Source organism: Pygocentrus nattereri, chromosome 22, assembly GCF_015220715.1.
Source record: "Pygocentrus nattereri isolate fPygNat1 chromosome 22, fPygNat1.pri, whole genome shotgun sequence".
In the NCBI taxonomy this organism is placed as follows: domain Eukaryota; kingdom Metazoa; phylum Chordata; class Actinopteri; order Characiformes; family Serrasalmidae; genus Pygocentrus; species Pygocentrus nattereri.
The window spans coordinates 30,740,765-30,762,738 of NC_051232.1; the positions used below are offsets into that span (position 1 = coordinate 30,740,765).

The following is a 21,974-nucleotide window of genomic DNA, read 5'->3' on the forward strand; positions in this document are numbered from 1 at the left end:
CACGATCATCTCCTTCGTTTTGCTGATGTTGAGACAGAGATTGTTGTCATGGCACCAATCTGACAGAGCGCTGACCTCGTCTCTGTAAGTTCGTCCGTTTCATCTCCGTCAGTGATGAGGCCCAGGATGGTGGTGTCATCAGCAAACTTGAAGAAGACGTGTGTTTGGCTACACAGTCATGAGAGTTCAAACCCAAGTCTGTGAGCTTAGGAATGAGTTTGGCAGGGATGATTGTGTTGTAGCACCAGCAAAAACTCCTTTGATGTTTTTACAAGCCCCCTCTGTTTTTTATTTTGCACTAAAATTAGCATAAACATGATGCACCTTCCCTGTAGAGAATGTGCTAATTTACTTATCGCTGCTGTCAGAAGAAAACCTCGCATCTCCATTGTTGTTTTTTCATTTTTTGGCATAATTTTTTATTTTATTTTGTGTGTGAATTTCATGATGAATGACCAAAGGAAATTAGGTTAAACTGACTTGGAAAGAAGTCTGGTTCCACTGACTTACATTAAAAGTAAAGTAGGTTTTTTTCACTGGAATTTGCTGGATCAGCAAGGTCTGTAGTTTTAGAACGTTTGGAAGTTTTAAGAATTTGGAAATGTTCAGTCTTAGGCCCCAGTCAAGCTGGTCGTCACTGCACAGCTAACAAATCTGAACAGATTTCTGAAACGGAGATCATCACACACTTAATGTCAGTCTGTCAGAGTTTCTTGTCTTTTGCGTCGTGGGCCACTCAGACTAGACCAGAAGGCAAAGAGAGAGAATCCCACGCATCACGAGTTTGAGATAAGAATAAGAAGTCAAATTCCCAGATCTCCTCAGATCACATGACGCAAACAGAGCTGAACTTACTGGACCTGAGAGAAATATTTCACTGCAAACACCATTATAATCATGATATCGACTCGTATCTGCCTGTGTTTTACTCACAGCTGCGCTGTTCATGCTCTCTGCTCTCCACTCGGCTGTTTGAATCACGCACTGTGTTTATCTCTGACCGTCTCTCACTGCAGGGAGGTTTTGAGTCATAAATATCAAACCTTTGATAATATCTGAGGGTCTCTGATCACTCTGGAGTTCGATCAAGGGGCTAAGATTCACCCGTTTTTCATCAAACACTCAGATCACCTGCGCCGCAAGCCGCTTCTGATCGAGCTCCCAACCTGGAGAATCACTTCAGCTTGTGAAAACTTGTCACAAGTGGCAAATCAGGCAGAAAATGATCTTCCCGTTTGAAATGCCCGCATGTAGACTTTGTTTTTTGAGCTGTAACATCAGCAGCTTGACCAGCCGATGACAGTCAGACAGCCTAAGACAGGAAATTTCGTCAGTCGCATCCCCGTCTGTATTACTCAGGCTGTGAAACGGTGAAACGGTTACCTGAATCCATAAGCCAGGTCTAAAAGCATCGTGTCAGGCTGGGCGTTCGGTTTTGGTGATGGCCTTCGTTAAAACTCTCTGTGACATTCCCATCGTCTCATCTTGTTAAATGGGTGCGAACTGGGCTTCATCCAGGACCTGATTTGCTTACAGCAATCAGAGCCATAACCATAACCATAACGGTGGTGGAGGAGCAGCTGAGCGGGTCTCAGATGGTGCGTGCTGCCAGTTACAGGTGTAAATAGGAGCTGGAGACCGAAACAGGCGCATTAGGCCGTGCGGCCATTACAGACTTCGGGTCGAGCTCATTAAGAAAGCACCATTACAGGAATGAGCAGAACAGCAGTGTTTTAATGCCTCCATGCCAAATGGAACTGTCAGCCAAGGTCATCAGCAAACATCCCACGCTCATCCAGCTAAACTCCACTCTCCTTCGCTCCCTCACTCCCCCTCTCTCTCTCGCTCGCTCTCGCTCGCTCTCTGTTGACTTTCCTCTCTTGTCTGCTCCACTCCTCCAAAGTTTAGAATCCCTGTTCATCTTAATATTATTTTAATATCTCAAATACAATAATATCTGGTTCAGAGTTGAAAACACTTTCCGGACTGAGTCATTTCGCTCTGAGTGACTCTGAACCTTAAATATGATTATTTTATTAAAACTTATGATTAAACATTCCATTTTGTCTCATAACTCTCCCGAACTTCACCATTTCTTCCTCTTCGGACTGTTTCAGTAGCGACAACTTGGAAAAACATCAGACAACCTTTGGTTTTCTATCTTCAAGCTGGAAAGTTTTATTATACATAATAATAAAATGAACAAAAACTCACCGACCAATCACAGCCGTCTCTGTTGTTGGCATGACGACAACCAAACCGAACTACAAGCATCCGAGTGAAAGTGGAAGAACTAAATAAATAAGCTCTTTATGCTGCTTTCACTTTGCTGAAGTGGGCGGTCTCTCAGCGTCTCAGATGAAAATTTAATATTTTGCTATTTTTTCCTCATATTTACAAACGGAAATTGTGCACTAGAAGGCTTTTAATTTGGTTGAATACGTTTGCATATGACAAAGTGAACAGTAGCACACCCGCAAATGAATTGCGTGTCTTGGTGGAGGGATTATTTACTGTAAATATTATTAATTATACCCTAAATATTGTATTGAAAATGTGTTTATTTTATTATGTTTTTAGTAGTTGGGTTGCTGCCGTTTTACAAAAGCAAGAAGCCACTTAAAAATGTGCTTTACAGTGATTTTGCCACGTTTTAATCGTGATTGAACCTCTTTTGACTTATTGCTTTTTATTATCTTACAGTATTTTTTTTCCGGCAAATTATCTGCCATGATATTTTGTCACCACTTTTTAAATTTGGAGCATTCTGTATATTAATTTTGTCAATGTCTTATTTTAATATATACGGTAATACAGCTTTCTCAGGCATTTCTGGATCATGTACCGCACAGTTCATCATAACACATCCACAGTTTTGTACTTCACAGCTTCCTACTACTTATTTAACGTCTGACAAATGACGTGAGGCGTTTATATCAGGTCTTTGTGTGTTTATCTACAACCAAATTCTGTACACACTTAAAGATGGGTCTTCAAAGGTTCTTTAGCAAAGACAGTGGTACTGTATAGATTCCTAACCACTCATAGGACCATCTGTATGAATAAATGGTTCTCTGCAATGTGAGCTGGTTCTTCAGATTGATGGGGAACACATTCTCCATCTATCTGAAGAACCAGCTCACCATGCAGAGAACCATTTAAGCATGCAAAGGGTTCTTTGAGTATTCATGGTGCTGTACAGAACCGCTGTCTTTACTAAAGAACCCCTGATGAGCTGTCTTTGCTGTTTTTCAGGTTCTCTCTGATCGTCCTCCTTTGCTCTCTGTCGTTTTAAACTGCCTCACTCATTTTTTTTTCTCTTCACACAAGAGGCCACTTAAAGGCAGGGACTGTTTGTTCGTCGGTTAGTGTTTCTGTCTCCGTGTCTGTGTGGTCACTCTTCTCTTTTCATGTACAAAGCTGGCGTCCAGGGTCGGCAGGGTCAGCCTAGGTGACGGTGCCAGATTGACGTGGACAGGCCGTATGGTCGAACACTAACAAATGACACTGCCTCTAGGTTGAGCATGATGGGCCAGAGGGAGCTGTGCATGTGTCACTAACTGTCTCTCTCTCTCTCTCTCTCTCTTTCTCCCTCCCTCCCTCGCTCTCTCTCCGCCCTCAGATTTTGCTGGGAGTCTTCTTCATCCTGGTGGCGCTCCTCTTCACCGTAGCCTTGTTTATTTCCAAGTAAGCACATCCAGCCCCTGCTAAATGTCATGCACGGTATACCACCGCAGCCATCCCCTGGAGCTTCATCCACACACATTCCCTCCCTCGCTCAGACAAATGACTCATCAGACAGAAAAGTCCACTCTGTCTGCGGCCACCTTACAACACGAGTCTACACACTGAAGGTCGCGGCCGTGTTACGTTATGTTCACCTCTTCGCTTGTTTACATCTGAGATCCTTCATTAAAATCCCTTTCGCACATCCACCCACACTTTAATAATGACCCAAGGCGCTTATTCCTTCTCCTGCAGATCATTGGTCTTTCATGGGCTTTGAATAGATAGTGATTTGGCTAATGGTTCTATTGACAATCAGCCGTATTTGGTGTGAAAAAATGGCCTCTTTTCCACTTCAGAGCCAAATGGCATTCAAGGCTGTAGTGTGCCTGTTAGGGTTTCTACGGTGATGCTACATCAGAACAAGGAAACACCGAAGGAAGACTACACACGACAGTCCAGACAACCTACTATGCCTCCTCCGACTACTAACATAAGGGTGATACGAGTTTGAGCCTCACTCAGAGTGAACCCCTGGTGCATAGCAGGCTCATTGACGGCTAACACACACCCCGGCTGCACACCCCTCAGAACACGCTCAGTGCCAACCTGCCCCCCGTCCTACTTACCAGCACCATAATGCTTTTTGGCAGCTATGTAAGCTGAGTTTATTTAATTTGAATAGCTACATACTAAATCAGCCATTCGACGCTACAGAGGAAAAGAGGCCATGGAGGCTCAGATATGGATGTATTTTTGTTTCCTAACTTGTTAAGTGGCGCTTTTTTAATCCCACAATCGGGGAAATTCCACCTCCGCCTTTAACCCATCCGTGAAGTGAAATACCACATAGTGAGCACACACACTAGTGGGCAGTGAGCACACTTGCCCGGAGTGGTGGGCAGCCCTATCCACGGCGCCCGGGGAGCAGTTGGGGGTTAGGTGTCTTGCTCAAGGACACCTCAGTCACGGACTGTCAGCACTGGGGATCGAACCGGCGACCTTCCGGTCACAGGACCAGATCCCTAACCTCCAGCCCACGACTGTTCTAAGCCCATCTTTAACATAATAGGATACCAAAACTAATTGTTTTCTTCAAATGACTTGAAGTAAGTTAAGATAAAACAGAAAAAAAGTATCTTTCCTAAAAAATGATTTGTAAATATATAATAATATAAAAAATATAATACATATATCACAATACATCATTTTACAGAAGTTGGCATATTACATATCTATAAAATATCATAATAGACGTTCTGCTTATCTCTTTGCAGTCTGGACAAAGCTTTGCACTCAGCTGGAATCAGCACTGGTTTCATCATCTTCGGAACCAACCTGACGAACCCCCTCAATGAGCTGCTGCTGGCGCTACAACCGGTGAGGCGCTGCTTCTAGATCAGTTCTACTGTTAACAAACCTTGCAGAGACCAAAGAAGGATCTAATGTTGCCACAGTTAATCCGTTATGACACACTGCTTCCCGGTGAGGCAGGAGTTTGCATGTTTTAAGCTCGACTCTCTTACAGTCAGAAACAGGCTGTGATGGACACTTGTTTTTGTATTTTTTGCCACAAAGCGTATTATAATTATTATTATTATTATTAAGTTCAGTGATACTTTTTTAATCCCACAAACGGGGAAAATCCACCTCCACATTTAACCCATCTGTGAAGTGAAACACCACATACACACTAGTGAACACACACACTAGGGGGCAGTGAGCACACCTCCCCAGAGCGGCGGGCAGCCCTATCCACGGCTCCCGGGGAGCAATTGGGGGTTAGGTGTCTTGCTCAATGACACCTCAGTCACGGACTGTCGGCCCTGGGGATTGAACCGGCAACCTTCCGGTCACAGGGCCAGATCCCTAACCTCCAGCCCACAACTGCCCCCTATTGTTATTACTTTTTAAAAGATTTCTTTAATCATTTTCATATAACATAGTGTGCTGCGCAGAAGCCAGAGGTCATTCTTTTGTTGGTTTAATTTACAGTCAAACCAGCCATTAAGATTGAGTTAATTTCTCAATCTTAAGTTTGAGATTTCCAGTTAACTAATAGTTAACCCTATTAAATCCGGGTCTAGGCCCCCATGAGTGTCACCAGTGGTGACAGTAGCAGGGAAAACTCCCTAAGAGCAAGAGGAAGAAACACTGAGAGAAACCAAGACTCAAAAGCTTAACCCATCCTCCTCTGGTCAACACCAGATAGCTAAACAATAACATGAGCAAATAGAACAGAGAATAAGGTTTTAACATTAGTGTGAAATATTAAAATACAGAAAAGGGGAAAAGCAGGTGCAGCAATGGCTTATAATTAAATAACGTCAGGTGTTCAGGTGAGGTTTGCCCAGCTTTGTATGGATTTTTTTTTTAAATATTAAAAGCTACAGAGAAAATGTGGCTCCTAACAACCACCCGGAAGACCTGGTAGACCTCAAAACTGCCCCATCAGATAAACAGCACTTAAAAGCTTTGATCTCTGAGAGAGAGGAGAAGATCAAGCTGCTTCAGGTCTGAAAACATCCACAGGTGTTTCTGTCCATCCTTCCACTGGGAGAAGACGACTCAGCGCTGTGGGCCTGAAAGGACGTGTGGCTGATCAAGAAGAACCTCACTGAGAAAAGGAGACGGACACATCAAACAAAGAAGCTGAACGATGGACTGACCGCCCCAGAGTCCAGGCCTCAGCACCACTGAATGGGTTTGATTAGTTCAGAAAATCATCAACCATCTTGTAAGACTGAGCTTAGGAGGCGTGCAGGTTCTTTGAGGAGTCTCCTGAAGAGAATGGAAGCTGGAATGAAGGGAAGGAGTGAGATTAGATTCAGCTGTCGAGGCTTCTGTGGAAATATCGGTTATGTATATGTTGTAAATATGTGCTCTGACTGATCTGATATAATCTTGGCAGAGTTGAGTCGGCGCTGAGTGGCCAGTCATGCAGAGACGACGCAATAGACTCCGGCTCCGGGTTGATTTCACGAGTGTTATTTTATGGTTATTTCGTAACAGAACCCTCCACCCTACAGCAAGATAAATTACAGTGAACACGTCTGGAGCCTTGAATAATTGCCTTTAATGCTTTAATATAAGGATTAGTATGCGGATTGCCTGCTCCCGTTTGGGCTAGCTACCTCATGAAGACGATTGTTCTCTCCTAAATCATGAAACGGGAGGACGTGATGACCGCTGAATTAGATGCAATTACGGATCAGTAATAACTGCGCTATTCATCACAGGAGCTGCTCCGGATCCTTTAAAACCCTTCCATCTCCTCGCTAGTGCGACAATCAGTTGCCATGCGCTGGAATAAAGTACAGCCTCTTTTGCCCAAGAGCACTTGATTAAACGGAACTGTTCAGAAGCGCTGACCATTGATTTTGACAATTATTCCCAGCCTTTGGAAAAAAAATGATTAAGAAAGGAATAAAACGTAACGGGTTCTCAGAGTTCTAGCTGGAAACCTTCATAATTAGCCCTCCTCTGGCGTTAATGGCCAGAGTAACGAGGGACTGAGGTCAATGTGGATTTCACAGATTTCCAAAAAAGTTATGGCTAAAAGCTGCCAAAGAGTCGTGCATTACCGTTCCAGGGAAGCGAAGTGGAGCCAAAGACGCTAATAAAAAGTGGAACGGGGAGAGGGGTCACTTTTAGGGTGACTTTCAACCACTTTTTCCGTCTCTGAAACATTTCGGCCCCTCGTCGGAGCTGAACAGCTGTGCTGCAGAGCCTTTTCAGTGGCCGTTATTTTTATATTTATTTCTGGTTATGAAAACGACAGTGTTTTCCTGAACCTCCAAACAATTAGAGAAGGTTAATGTGCTGATGAAAGGTCTATATTCGCACTCGCACATTAGTATCAGCTACTAGCTGTTGCATCAGTTTTGCAGAGGGTGAGGTATTCGCCAAACACGGCCCCATTCATGACTACAGCACAGTACCTTTGAGCTGCTTTCACCAAAGCCATTTCTGTGTTTGTAGCGATGCGACGCATTTGACCCACTTCTGTTTGCCCCTGGCTGTTGGAACTGGTGGTGCAACTCCCTTTGGTGCATTACAACACGCTCTCTTTACACACACCTAGGAGGTTTTATTAGTGCTGCAAAACCTTGTATGTGTCTTTCCGAGCTGGAGTTCCTCGCCGCCTCCAGCATTTTGCCGTTTGCGCAGCCCATATCAATTAAAACGCACCATTAAGTTATACGGGGGAGGCTGCCATGCCTGCCACCGCCTCCATTGTCTGACTTGGTGTCCTTTTGAATGTCAGTAGACCCACACAAAGTGTGTTTGTGTGTCAGGTGCCAGTAACTCAGCTGGAGGAAAGACATGCTGTAGGAAAGTAGCATTATATTTATATTGGCGCATGTTATGACTGCAAAACACACCGCAGTATGTTACATAAATTGGGGCCATTAAGTCCGAGACCGCAGTGGAAATTTGAGACTTTTTCATTTTAATCCTGGAAAGTTTTGAAAAGTTTTAAACAAATAAAAAAAAAAAAAGAATGAGGAGAAAAAAAGTTTCTGCAGTGTTTACAGGTCACTATTTTAACTGAAGCCAATTGTAGACATTGACCGTGTTCAGGCCTTTGAACAAAATGGTCAGATTATTTTTTCAGTCTGGTCTCTTCCAGTCCAGCTCGTGTTCAGACAACCCTGAGGTGGATTCGATCTGCTGGTCAGAGACTTTTACACAAACTTGTGGTGTGAGTGCATGTTCACATTAGGAAATTCTGACTTGACTCATGATAATATTTTAATGATGATATTTTTTCATATAAATTATGTTAATGATATTGAACAGTCAAATCAATTTATTTAAACTCAGCATACACGGAGCAATGAAGTGACCCTCAATTATTTAAAAAAAAGTAAATAAATAGATAGTATTTGTTACTGTATTATATTTTTTATCCTAATCTCACTTTTAATTCCTAATTAGAATTTTAATTTAATGATTTTATCTGTTAAATCTATTGTTGTAATCATGTTTTGAACTTTTCCTTTTTCTGTTAGCTTTCTTTAACAACTGTGTTTTCTGACTATTTTCTCATTTGTAAAGCACTTTGAATGACAGCAGAGCATGAAAGGTGCTGTATAACTAACCCTGCCTTGTCTTATTTTAACCATGATAACCTCAGATTTACCTGTTCAGCCTGTGTTGCTGTTGTGTGGTGCCTCATGCTGGGTTCCCCAGTCTAAAAGCACAATTCTGTAAGGTCACTTCGGTACCAGAAGGCCGCTAAATATCAGCTGATACCCACAAAATCAGTCGTCAATATCAGCAGATACTATTGGCCAACCTGTATATTGGTAAAGCTCTGTTGAAAACCTATTAAAGGATAGATACCTGACCTGTTGTTTTGACCAAAATAACTTACTTTTGTTAGATTATGTGAATATCATCATCATCGTCGTCGTTGTTCACCAGATGATAGGGTGATAGGGTCACGGTAGCAGTTGGGAGAGCAGAGAATCCCAGATGACCCTGTCCCCTGTAACTTCCTCCAGCTCATTCCCAGGGACCCCAAGCCGCTCCCAGGCCAACTTGGAGATTAATCCCTCCAGCGGGTCCTGGGACGACCCCGGGCCTGGCCTTATCCCGGTAGGCAATGCCTGGTACACCCCCACCGGGAGGCATCCAGGGGGCATCCGAATCAGATGCCCGAACCACCTCAGCTAGCTCCTCTCAATGTGGAGGAGTAGCAGCTCTACTCCGAGCTCCTCCCGGATCGCCGAGCTCCTCACCCTATCGAATAGAGTGTAGCTGCCACCCTGCGAGGAAAGATCATTTCCGCCGCTTGTATTCGCAATCTCATTCTTTCGGTCATTACCCACAGCTCATGACCATAGGTGAGGGTCGGGTTGTAGACCGACTGGGAAACAGAGAGCTTCGCCTTATGGCTCAGCTCCCTCTTCACCACTACAGTCCGGTACAATGACCGCATTACTGCTGCCGCCTGTCCCAGCCTGCGGCTGATCTCAAACTCCTCCACCTGGGGCAAGTCCTTTCCCCTTACCTGGAGTGGGCATGCCATTCTTTTACGGGCTAAGACCATGGACTCTGATTTGGAGGTGCTGATCCGCATACCAACCGCTTCACACTCAGCTGCAAACCGCTCCAGTGAGCACTGGAGGCATCCATGTGATTCAGCCAAAAGAACAACATTGTCTGCAAACAGCAGAGACGCCACCCTCCAGCCTCCACACATAATGCCCTCCTGACCTTGGCTACGCCTTCACACCCTGTCCATGAATATCACGAACAGGAGTGGAGACAAGGCACAACCCTGGCGGAGCCCAACGCCAATACTGAAAGGGTCCGAATTAATGCTGAGTATACGAACACAGCTCTCACTCTGGGAGTACAGAGATCGAATGGCCCGGAGTAGTAGCCCCGGTACCCCATATTCCCGGAGGACCTCCCACAAGATATCTCAGGGAACCCGGTCATAAGCCTTCTCCAAATCCACGGCCGTGGAACAATGGACCAGCTTTTCACCCTCTCGCGGTTTGTAAGGGGGCATATGGGAGTTTGCCAACCCAGTCTACATTATATGAATATCTGGATTCATAAAAACGCTCACAGGAACTCTCATCGAGAGCTGTGATTGGTCTGCAACAAACTGTAAAAAAAAAAAAAACTCATTTGCATGTTCATTACAGTAACAGTACTACAGCGGACAGTATCACGATGATGATTAACAAACGATATATTTATATGAATAATATCTGAAGCATCAGTGACCTGTTTGTTCTTAGCCAGATTTCTGTAGTGAAGGTACAAAACAAGTTCTTTGTCTTATTTTTTTTAATGTATTTATTTACTTTTATTTTTTGTAAAGGTATTCCCTCTAGACTATGTGCTGATCACGGTCATCACCATGTACTTCGTCTTCACCTCCATGGCTGGCATCCGGAATATGGGCATCTGGTTCTTCTGGATAAGGGTATTCCTTCCCATTCAGTTCATATAATCCCTTTTACAGCTGAAGGTATAACGGGGAAATGCTCATGTTGACTTCTGCACTGTTATTCTTGGCGGGTAGTTTTATGATTTATTCATGTTTTCTCCTTTATTCTCTTTCCTCCTATGGCTATATGTGGGCAGCTGTATAAGATCCGGCCTCAGAGAACCCGTCCTCAGGCCCTGCTCTTCCTCTGCATGATCCTGCTCCTAATTGTGCTTCACACCAGCTACATGATCTACAGCCTGGCCCCGCAGTACGTCATGTATGGCAGCCAGAAATACCTGCTGCAGGTAAGGGCCCGTGTAGGGGGTAACGGGTTGGCAATAAGGGCAAAAACATTATATCAGCATACAAGAAATTAAAAAATAAAGTAATTCAATAAGGTGATGTCATAACAGACTGACACCCAATCAACTGCTTGTTAATTTGCGATTTCTGAAGTTATTAGTCTCCTGTGACGTCACCATATGATGGCGCTGCCCTTTTCATAGTCTCACGGAGCCGGACGTGATCTCATACAGAGAAAGTCTGGGGGTGACCATGAGATGTTTTGGGTGGAAACAAACTAAGAGTGAAATTTCTAACCCAATTGCAAGTTAGCATGGCTGAGAAGTCCCCCAGAAAACTCTACTTAAGCATGTAGACATGGGCACATGCGGAGAACACATGGCCTGGTTAAAGTAACAATTGACACTGTGGTAAGTGTGAAAAGAAATGTAAAAATGCAATATGTGCAAACCATTTAAAGCTTAAATTTAATTGAAAATAGTACAAAGATGGCAGAAACAATGTTGAAATAACAAATGTTATTGTTTTTTGTAAAATATCTGCCCGTTTTGAATTTGATGCCAACAACATGTTCCAAAAAAGTTGGGACAGGGCAACAGAAGGCTGATAAAGTTGAGTAATGCTTAAAAAAACACCTGGTGGTTGATTGGCAACAAGTCAATAACATGATTGACTATGAAAGAGTATCTCAGGGAGTCTTTCAGAAGTAAAGATGAGGAGGGGCTCACCACTCTGTGAAAGACTGCACCATCAAATAGTGGAAAAATTCAAGAAGGACCTTTCTCAACATTAAATAGTAAAGAATGTGGAAATTATGTAATCTACAGCACATAATATCAATAAAAGTTTCAGAGAATCTGGAGAAATCTCTGTATACAAGGGACAAAACAAAAAAAAAAAAAACACTATTTGCTGGCCGTGATCTTTGGGGCCTCAGGCAACACTAAAAACGCATTAAAAGCAGACATGATTCTGTAGTGGAAATCACTGCATGGGTTCAGAAACACTTCTGAAAACCACTGTCTGTATAAACAGTTTGTCACTTGATCATTAAATGCCAGTTTAAATCTCTACTATGCAAAGAAGGAACCAAATATAAACAGGATCCAGAAATGCTGCCACCTTCTCTGGGCCCGAGCTCATTTAAAATGGACTGATGCGAAGTGGAAAAGTGTCCTCTTTTTTAGAATTTAGAAATAAAAAGAAGAAAAAGTGAAAACATTCCTTTAATTTGGAGTTCAATGTACATTCATTATCATCATCATGTTAATAAGTACAATTCATCTTTGTCATATATTTTGTAAAATTAAATAACATATAACCTCAGTATTACTAATTAGGATAGTCCTACTTTACATTGTAACTTTTGGTAGCAGTGATGCTCTAAAAATTTAAACTCACTGCCTAAAGTCAAGTGAATACGAACCAAACAACACGCATGCATTTTTAATATTAAATGAAAACATATTAATAATAACATTCAGATTTTTTTACATTTGTGAACATCAACAAATAAATAATTCCCAGTTAATCAGTCATGGAAGATCAGTTCGTTTCTCAAGCTGATTTTATTTAAACATGGAGAGACAGGACTGCTTAGTTCTGTTTGAAGGATTTGTTGATAATACGAAAAAAAATAGTTTTGTTTCCATTTTCCTCAGACACTCGACTGGCCTTGAGAACTATTTCTGAGTCCACTTCGCTTTGAGACCGAGACCGAGTCCGAACGGTGAGATCATTAATGTGCGTTCTCAAGCCCGGAGTCGAGTACCGCAGCACTGCGCTCTCACCCAAATGATAGAACATGCAGAAAATACAGTTATAATAAGGCACAAAATACTGACCTACATAAAGGAAAAACAAACAGATGTTTATCCCACAAACGTTTGAGCACTTTTACACGCCTTACTTTCATTTTCAGTTAATCACTGAGTTATTTCGCCTTTCAGTTCATAATCCTGATCATTTCTGTTGGTTGTTGTATCTTTTCTAATGGATGGATATGGAAAAATGATGACTAGCTTGGAAAGTAGTGAATTAACAAGGCATTAATGACACTGACAGTGTCTCAAGGCCACTTTTGAGCTGTATGCAAAAGTTTTGGCCAAACGGCGTTATAGTTGATTTGTGAAGTGCATTAGAATCGATGCACAGTTACGTTATATTTGATTAACTTCAGAAATAGAAACCCCCCTAAGGCTGAGGGTGTGTGTGTGTGAGAGAGAGAGAGAGAGAGAGAGAGAGAGAGAGAGTGAGAGAGTGAGAGTGAGTAGCTCTTCAGGTCTCTGGGATTATGTCACTACCTGAACCTCCGGAGTCAATCCGCTCTGCTGTAACAGGAAGGATTACGACTGTCATCTTCAGAGGCTACAAGAGTGTGTGTGTGTTTGCGTGTGTAAGCATTAAATCTCACTTGTAAACCTTACAAATGCTGTTGACCTCATCCTCCCACTTACCAACTTCATCACTGTCGTTATTCCGGCTAGACAGACGTTTTTTTCCCCCTCTTAATTTCGTTCCCTTGAATTTGTTCTCAGACAAATTATGTCACCAGCCAGACCCTGCTAGCCCAGCTAAACGACAATTTGTTCCAAGTCAAGTACGCTGTCGGTGGTCTGGTCAGGAGTCTGGTTGCCCAGGGCTGTTTGGAGGGAACAGAAAAGAAAAAATATGATTAGTTTATGGCAGTAACTAGCCTCCCCCTGTGTCCAGTAAACAGCCCAGCGTGCACCTTAAGCTGACCAATTAGCATCATCTATCTAAAAGAGCTCATGCACACCAACAGCCACACTCTTCTACAGAGTTCAGAGAACATCGCGTCTCAGCAGCAGTAGGAGGAGCCTTTAATGATGAGAAGATACTTATGATCATATATGGATGATTCAACTGAAATGATTCAAAGTTCACAGCAGAATCAGATCAGTAGGTAATCATAAAATAATCCTCCTTTACAGTAAAATAAAGCTCTGGCGATCCTTCAACACAGTTTAACAGTAAATGGTCTTAAACTCTGGAGTTAATGTAGAACTGCTGATTCACCCTTTAACCCTGAAGATCAGCGCAGACGGCTGGTCACCATAGCAACGCATATTTAAATTAAATTACATTACGCATCATCAAATTAAAAATCTCACCTAATGAAATAGCAAAGAGAGAGATTTAAGTCGAACATTGATAATTTGGAGATGAATGGACTTTGTGTTTCTAATCACTCCAGCTGGTTTCCTGATGTGTTTAATCTGCAGTGAAAAACTGACCACTAAAAATCAAAGCTGAAGTCAGTTTCTCATTGGAATTTTCCCGTTCCACCTTAAAAAGTGCAGCAGTTACATTCTGGCACCTCAGGCACCTTTTAACGTGGAACGGGAAAATTCAAGGTGCTGAATGAGAGGCAACTTCTGCCTCGTAAAAAGTCGAACGCTGAGACGTTTTGCGAGAAACCGTTCTACTTTTGAGGAAAAGTTTCCTGCTGGAGATGCGAGAAAAGCAGCTTTAGCTGAGCTGAAGCTTAAAGCAGAGCAGAGAGTGAGTCTGCGTTTTCATATTATACTTTTAGTTTATCCCAGCACATCAGCACCTACTGAGACAGAATTACAGCCAAGATGACAACATGGACATACAATGTTGTGGCTCCCAAGGAGCTTTTGGGTTGCGACCCCTGCACTAAACTTTAATTATGTTATTATTTTTTTAAAGTAGTGATTAGTCATTCCATTTTGTCACTACCAAATCAATCATAACTTGACCCAAACCATCCCAAATATTTCAGTAGCCACTGTTTCAGTGACGATTTTAGCTCATTTTGAGCTCAAAAACTCAGTTCATGACCAGAAAACACAGCTGTGAACAGCTGTTCACACAGAAAATCATCATATTTTACAGTAAAACACTAAAAAGTGCTGAACTGCAGAAAATATGGCGATTCTTAATGATCCTCACTGACTTTCAGACTTTGGGACACAAGTTCAAAACAATGGGATCTAACTGCTCACCATGTGGCCTTGAGGGACAGGGATGCAGCCTCACTTCCTGCTCTAAAATGCAGGGGTGTGGCTAAAAGAAGGCTCAAAAACAAAGTTTTTGTTTTGATGGTGATAAAAACGTGGAACCTCGTTTTTTGAATAACATTTTTTGTACTTCACTTCAGCGGTCAGGGGTCAGGGTTTGGGATCGACTCCTCGCAATAGAAAGTACCTTGTAAGTTATGAATTTGTAAATATTTAGCTTCTCACTGTCTCACTGTGTTCATGTCGTGGGTTTAAATAGACCAGAGCAAGCTTTAGAAATATGTAAGATTAAATACTTTATTGTTGGTGGTGTTTTCTGTTCTTTCCTTAGACCCCACTGTCAGTGGACCCCTCACCAGGAAATCAGACTGCCTCTACCACCAAGATATGTGACGCAGATGCTCCAGAAGGTAGGACGGTTTCTGTCTACTCGTATGTTCTATCGTGTAGTCTTATCAGAGAGTGTGTAATGAGGAGAAGTGTCACCCAGTAATGTCTTCTGGGTTTGTCTGACGCTAGGGGGCGCTCCTGAGCAGGTCCAGAATGAGTGGGTTCCTACAAAGCTTCTGTGCATAACTGTGCTTTGTAAATGCTGCCTGACGTCTGTTGAGAAAATACTAATACTCTCCCACTAAGAAGACACGGTCCTCGTTTGTTAAGTGAAGGCAATAATTGTTGGTGGGGGGCACAAAGGGGGTCTTGAGACTAAAAACTTTTGAGAACAGCTGCTCTAGAGAGCAAATAATATGTGGCCAGGTAGCAAATTTTACATGTAGCCCTTCATCAGTTGTCAAGACTCAAGTTCCATCATGCGTTCAAACTGAAGGAGACCAAGTAGGCGGAGTATTCAGGAGTGGGCGGGGCTTATACAGTAGTGGCGCTCCAGCCCTGTTGGCATCACTTGCCCTCATCCATTATTTACACGACAAATTAATATCAAGGGCAGGCGTTTACTTATGCATTAGCAAAGCTCTTGCTTTCTCACCGTCAACACTTATTACAGAGAGGCGGCCAAGCAAACACAAACCCCAAGGTAGGTCGGTTGTCCTGATCCTGATGAGCTCTGCTTTGATTATTTATTCATTCAGTAGAAAAAACCATGGAGGGATCTGAGGACAATAGGAGTACACAGAGCACAGGAGAAAGCCTCGTACACGAGCAGAGAGCACTGAAATCTGAGCCCCTATAGAGAGAGAGCGAGAGAGATGTAGAGCAGGAAAGCAGCACAACTGGACAGCCACTGGGTCACATTTGTTCTGCCCAGCAGGCACAGTCTGACACTCCTGGCCCAGGAGTGTGAGAGACAGCTGGAGCTGGAAGCCTGTCAGAGGTTACTTGAACATGTCTGGACCCAGAATTGGGCTAGGAAGCTTGGAAGCGAAGGAGGTGTTTGCGAATGCCTGTGTGTCTGACACTTACATAGGGTTCAATCATAAAGAAAAACTCGTTAACTGTAAATTTACAGCCCTGAAACTGTTACATGACGTAGGTGCCAAGTGACAGAATACAGTATGTCAGATTTACATTTAAAACCGCTTTTATTTGCAGCGTTTGCACTTTATTGTCCATTTTTAGCACAAAGAAAGCCATTCTGTCAAACCATCACTTAACAGTAATGCAAAAAAAAAAAAAGACACGACAAAGGCTCTAAATGCAGTTGATCACAAGACTAGTCTTTAAACTAGGGAGCCCTCTCAAACACAGGTAGAATCATTTAAATATATGTTTAAATGAATTTAACATATAAATATATGCATATTTAATTAAACGAGGTTTTGGTTTGACTGGGAAATAATTTATCAGAAGATTGAAACAATTCTTGTGGTGTCACACAGGATTCAGTTTTAGGGCCTTTGCTTTTCTCTCTCTACATGGTGTCTCAAGGTGGGGGTGCCTAAGGGGAGAGCAATATGGGGATGTTTTATCATTGTCATAATAAATTCCGTCCCAATATGCTTTTCTTAGCATGTCACAGAGATCGTCAGTGCTTAATGAGCGCTGACTCACTGCATGTTTCATTACAAAGTGAGCATAATTAGTCCTGTATACCTGGATTTAGTGCAGTGCAATAACGTTTTTGTTCAAATTGTTTAATTAAAAATGTTTGTAGTTGTGGATTTATTATTATAATGTTTTATATGTGACCAGTTCTATTTTGTTGGGTAACATTTTCGATGCATCACCCACCTCTATTTCCACTTCTTCTGAAAAATGAAATGGGCTTAATGTTAAAAATATTAATGATTAATTTGGGAAATATGAGTACTTTGCCCTCTGTGTACAGATAGATTTAAACTTGAAATATCCAATACTGTGCTGTTTATTTTTTGTCTCCCATGGCCAGTAAAGTAGTTTGTGATCTTTAAAAAGCTGCGAACACTTTCGTATTGTTTTAACGACCTAATTAATTGTTAAGATAAGTGTCAGATTGCTCAGGTACTAATGTAATCAGCAGTGACAGCCCTAATTAGCTTTGACGTTTAATAGCCGTGCATAACAAAGACCCCTGTCTCTTGGATTCCTGGTCTTCAGGTGGACATTTGGAGCCAATGGCTTTCTGCTCTACAGGGAATATTAGGTTTTGAAATGGTGACATTATAGTAAATGTTATTGCATGTAGATTTTACTGTAAATTGGCAGATAATTAGTTTTGAATAGTCCCTGTTGAATATTTGATAATATAAAGGTTAATCCAGATGACTTGTCGGTGGAAAGCCCATGCCTCCTGGACATGCTTTCATTATGAATGGGAATTTAAGACTGCAAATAACACCAGGCTCCAAGGAGAAGGGCTATATTAATTAAAATGTTGGAAAAAAGCATCGGTAACCAGCAAAAGCATAATTACTAACTATAAGGTTAATTGCTACCATACATTTGCAGTTAATTGCAGATATATCTACTGTTTTCTCACAGTGTTTGGAGTGGGCAGTGAGTCATGAGCTATTTTAATTAGATGAGACCGAGGCGCGAGTCAGGTTGAGCAAGGCTGCTGCATAAACACCGCAAGTTGAGAAAGCAGAAAAAACACCAGTTACAAGTCGGGCTGGGTTGAGTAGCTCTGAATTCATATTCATAAGTTATTTAATGTTAGGATATCTGAGCTATTTGTTTGTCTAATTGAACAGGGATTTCACCCAGTCCCAAAATTAGGATAACATTTTAAGGAAAAATCTAACCTCTCAAATTTTTTAAACAAAATACAGGGTGATTCAAAAAGAGTCATCTGATTTCAAAATGATTTATTTCTCTTGTAAATCATTACAGAATAAGTTGAGCATAAAGTTTATTATGTAATTGTAGAAGGTCTCAGTCTGAACCTCCTCCAGCTGTACGGACGACATCAACACCACAGTCAAACTCATCCCAGACTGGACTGAGCGTGTCGGGCGTCGCTGCACTCGCGGCTCTTTCAGTGGTATTCCGGAGGTCTTCCAGTGCTGTGGAACCAACGCCAAACGCTCTGAGCTACTGGAGCTTCACTGCCCACAGAAATCCCTCTGGACAGTTCTGACGGATTCACTCTTATTGACGTGGAGAACGCAGAACGCTTTCAGCTCAGGGGTCTCAGCTCCTCTCAGACTGAAGGAGCCAGTCAGAAACTCTATGACCCCCTCTTACAGTTGGATTGTGATTGGTTCCTCGGCGCCTCACAGTTACACAAATATGGCACTTTGAAATCAGATGAATCTTCTTGAATCACCCTGTAGTTTGATTGTTATAGTTTCAAGACCATTCAGTGTCCAGTCCATGCTGTCCATATTTGGTGAATAAGCTATAAAAACAGCTTAAATTCACTTTCATTAGGAACATTGTTCTAAAACTGCTCCCAGAACAGCCAGAACTCTTTTTGGCATGGATTTAACAAGGTGCTGTAAACATTCCTCTGAGATTCTCGTCCATGTTTATGTGAATGCATCATGTAATTACTGCAGATTTATCAGCTACACATTCATACTGTGAAATTCCTCCTCTACCACATGCCAAAGTGCCCAGATCTAGTGACTGGAGGAGCCACATGGAAAGATGCCTTGTACTTTGTGACGAGGTGCAACCTGGGGCGTTCAAGAGATGTTTGATTGGTATTGGGTGGCCAGTGTGTTCCACGCCATGCATGCCCACCACCAGCTTGATCTGTTGACCAAGACTTATTGAGTCCATGGGTTCATGCTGTTAAGCTTGATTGTGGTGACAACACAAATCAAGACCAAGTGCTTCAAAGATTCCTGTTCTTGGCTGTTGTGAGTGGAACCTGCAGTGCTCTTTTGCTGTTGTAACCCATCCGCCTCGTCCCTGTTTAATAGACCCATGTCGTCATAGTAGGGAAAACAGTACAGCAGCAGCATTTACAACTATACGAATATAGTCCCTAAAGAAAACTTATTTTCCATCATCAACGTTCCATATAAGCTCAGAAGACTCGTGTGGGTTCTCTGGTGGTTCTGGACGGTAAATAAAATGTCTATCTGTGTTGTAGTCATGGCGACCCCTGGTTCCCATCACCACCACTGTAAAGACATCAAAGTTTGTACGTTTTGTTGGAATCACATCAAACCACTCTGAATGACCTCTGAAATGTTCTGCTTTAATAGAGATGTAAAATAAGCAAGTTGCATCTGATGCATCGTAAAGGAGGGTCTATTTTAACGAGTAAAGAGTGGGTAAAAAAATTAAATTGAGACTGCTTTTGATACCAACATGTCAAAAGTGGACCCCAGGAAATAAATAAAGTAGAAGAAAAAATCGGAGACACAGGCCGTCGTTAAACAACAAGCCGTTTGCTGCATTCTGTGCTCGGCTAAACATCCTGCTGATATAAAATGTTATTGTAGTGTCCGTGTTTTAACCTTTTAGCCCGGGTGCCGGTTTTATAGTGATTCCACCACAAAGCAGGAAAAGTTTTTATCACACGGCCTCTTCACAACGTATTGGTCATATCGGTGTCAAAAGCCAGTATTGCTTTTTACTGTCTGAGCTCACCTTTCATGTTTTCTTCAGAGGTTGCTACCATGTAGGGCACATGTGTGTAATCCCAACAGCACGCCACATCTCTGCTTTAAAGCCTTTTGATTTGTGATATCTCAGTATGCCTGGACCATAATGCTGTCCTCTATCCAGCGGAGGGCACTCCGATATAGCAGTGCCGTCTCATTGGAGGACATTAGAGTAATAATGAGTGCAGACTGTTGGTGTGCAGTTGGATCAGTGAGCCAAGGAGACACAGTCTCATCTTTAATGTCCTGAAGGCAGATATTTCATCAGCGATAGACTTTCCTCAAATGCACTTCTCCGCATTTAAAACGTATTTCAGTCTCTCTTACGTTTGCCCTGAAACTCAAAACATTGATTCTTTCGTTATTTTTATACTGAATATCTGAGCGAGGCTGGTAACAGCTCATGAATTGTAGTGAGCGGAGCCTCGTTCCTTTAGCGCTGCAGGTTGACTCTGCCTTCAGCGTTTTGATTGTAATCTTCGCTGGATTTCTTTTGATGTGTAAATGACATCTAAATCATAGCCTCTTGTTTGTCACCAAGTACCATTTTTATAAGCAAATGCAGAGGAATATACACTATATGGCCAAAACTATGTGGACACACCGGATCATAACACCTATATGCGCTGTTAGACGTATTTTGGAGAGTGTCTGTGGGAGTTTGTGTCTGTTCAGTCAAAAGAGCATTTGTGAAGTCAGACACAGATGTTGGGCGAGAGGGTCTGGCTCACAATCTCTGTTCTAGTTCATCCCAAAGGTGTTGGATGGGGTTGAGGTCAGGGCTCTGTGCAGGCAACTGGAGTTCCTCCACGCCAAGCTGGTCACTCCATGTCTTCATGGAGCTGCTTTGTGCACAGAGGCTCAGTCATGCTGGAACAGGAAAGGCTCTTCCTCCAAAATGCTGACAGAAAGCTGGAAGCAGATAACTGTAAAATGTCTTTGTGCTGTAGCATCAACATCACCCCTTAATGGAGCTGAGAGGCCCATACCCTGAAAAACAGCCCCAGCTCATCATCCCTCCTCCACCAAACTTTACAGAGTTGGCACTCTGCATTCCAGTAGGCAGGGTTCTCCTGGCATCCATCAAACCCAGATTCATCATCAGACTGACAGATAGAGAAATGATTCATCACTCTAGGGAACACGTTTCCACTGCTCCAGAGTACAGCGGCAGTGCTTTACACCCCTCCAGTCGATGCTTGGAATTGCAGTGATCTTAGGCTTGTGTGCAGCTGCTCAGCCATGGTGAGTTTGCATGGTCTACTGCTTCATGGTCGAACTGTTGCTGCTGCTAGATGCTTTAATTTCACAGTAAAAGCACTTACAGTTGACAGGGGCAGATCTAGCAAGACAGAAATTTCACAAACTGGCTTGTGGCAGAAGTGGAGTCTATGACAGAGCCATGTTTATAGTCACTGAACTCTTCAGTGTGACACATTCTGCGACCAGTGTTTGGTATATGACTATGAGCTTGATTCGGCCACCTGTTTGGTGTGAGATGTGTGGCTAAAACACCTAAACTCAGTAATTAGGGTTAGGGTTAAGGTTAGGGGTGCTCGCGTACATTTGGCTATATGTACGTGATCTGTAAGATTAGCTCTTTAGTTCTTTTTGCATGTATTCACAAATGCTTTTCTCTCATGTCGTTCTCAAACAGTACCTCATAATTACGGTGGACTCTTAGGTGGATGCTGGACAGTGGTGGACAGTAAATAAGTAAATGTCATTAGTTTCTGTACTTAAGTAGTTTTTTTCTGTATCTGTACTGAAGTTTCTCCGTTCTGGGCGTCTTTTTCCTTTCACTCCACTACATTTCAGAGTCTAATATCCGACTTTTTCCTCCTACATTTTGAGAAATCTGTCGTTCCTTTTGGTTTCTGTGTGTATAAAAACGTAACATGTCAAAACGAAAGAAGCGCAAAGCCAGAGCACCAATCAGGGCCCAGCGGTCACTTTGTTTAGAGCTGGTTTTGACCTGTTGGTCATACC

At 42.5% G+C, this 21,974-nt stretch overlaps 1 protein-coding gene across 1 annotated transcript in view; it reads left to right on the plus strand.

Annotated features, from left to right (window-relative positions):
• Positions 1-21,974, plus strand: part of lmbrd1 (LMBR1 domain containing 1) — a 171,496-nt gene that overhangs the window by 119,106 nt on the left and 30,416 nt on the right. Inside the window, exons 10-14 of the mRNA XM_037533048.1 lie at positions 3,623-3,687; positions 5,004-5,106; positions 10,571-10,675; positions 10,837-10,986; positions 15,323-15,401. Coding sequence (XP_037388945.1) covers positions 3,623-3,687; positions 5,004-5,106; positions 10,571-10,675; positions 10,837-10,986; positions 15,323-15,401 — 502 coding nt within the window. The remainder of the gene's footprint in view (positions 1-3,622; positions 3,688-5,003; positions 5,107-10,570; positions 10,676-10,836; positions 10,987-15,322; positions 15,402-21,974) is intronic.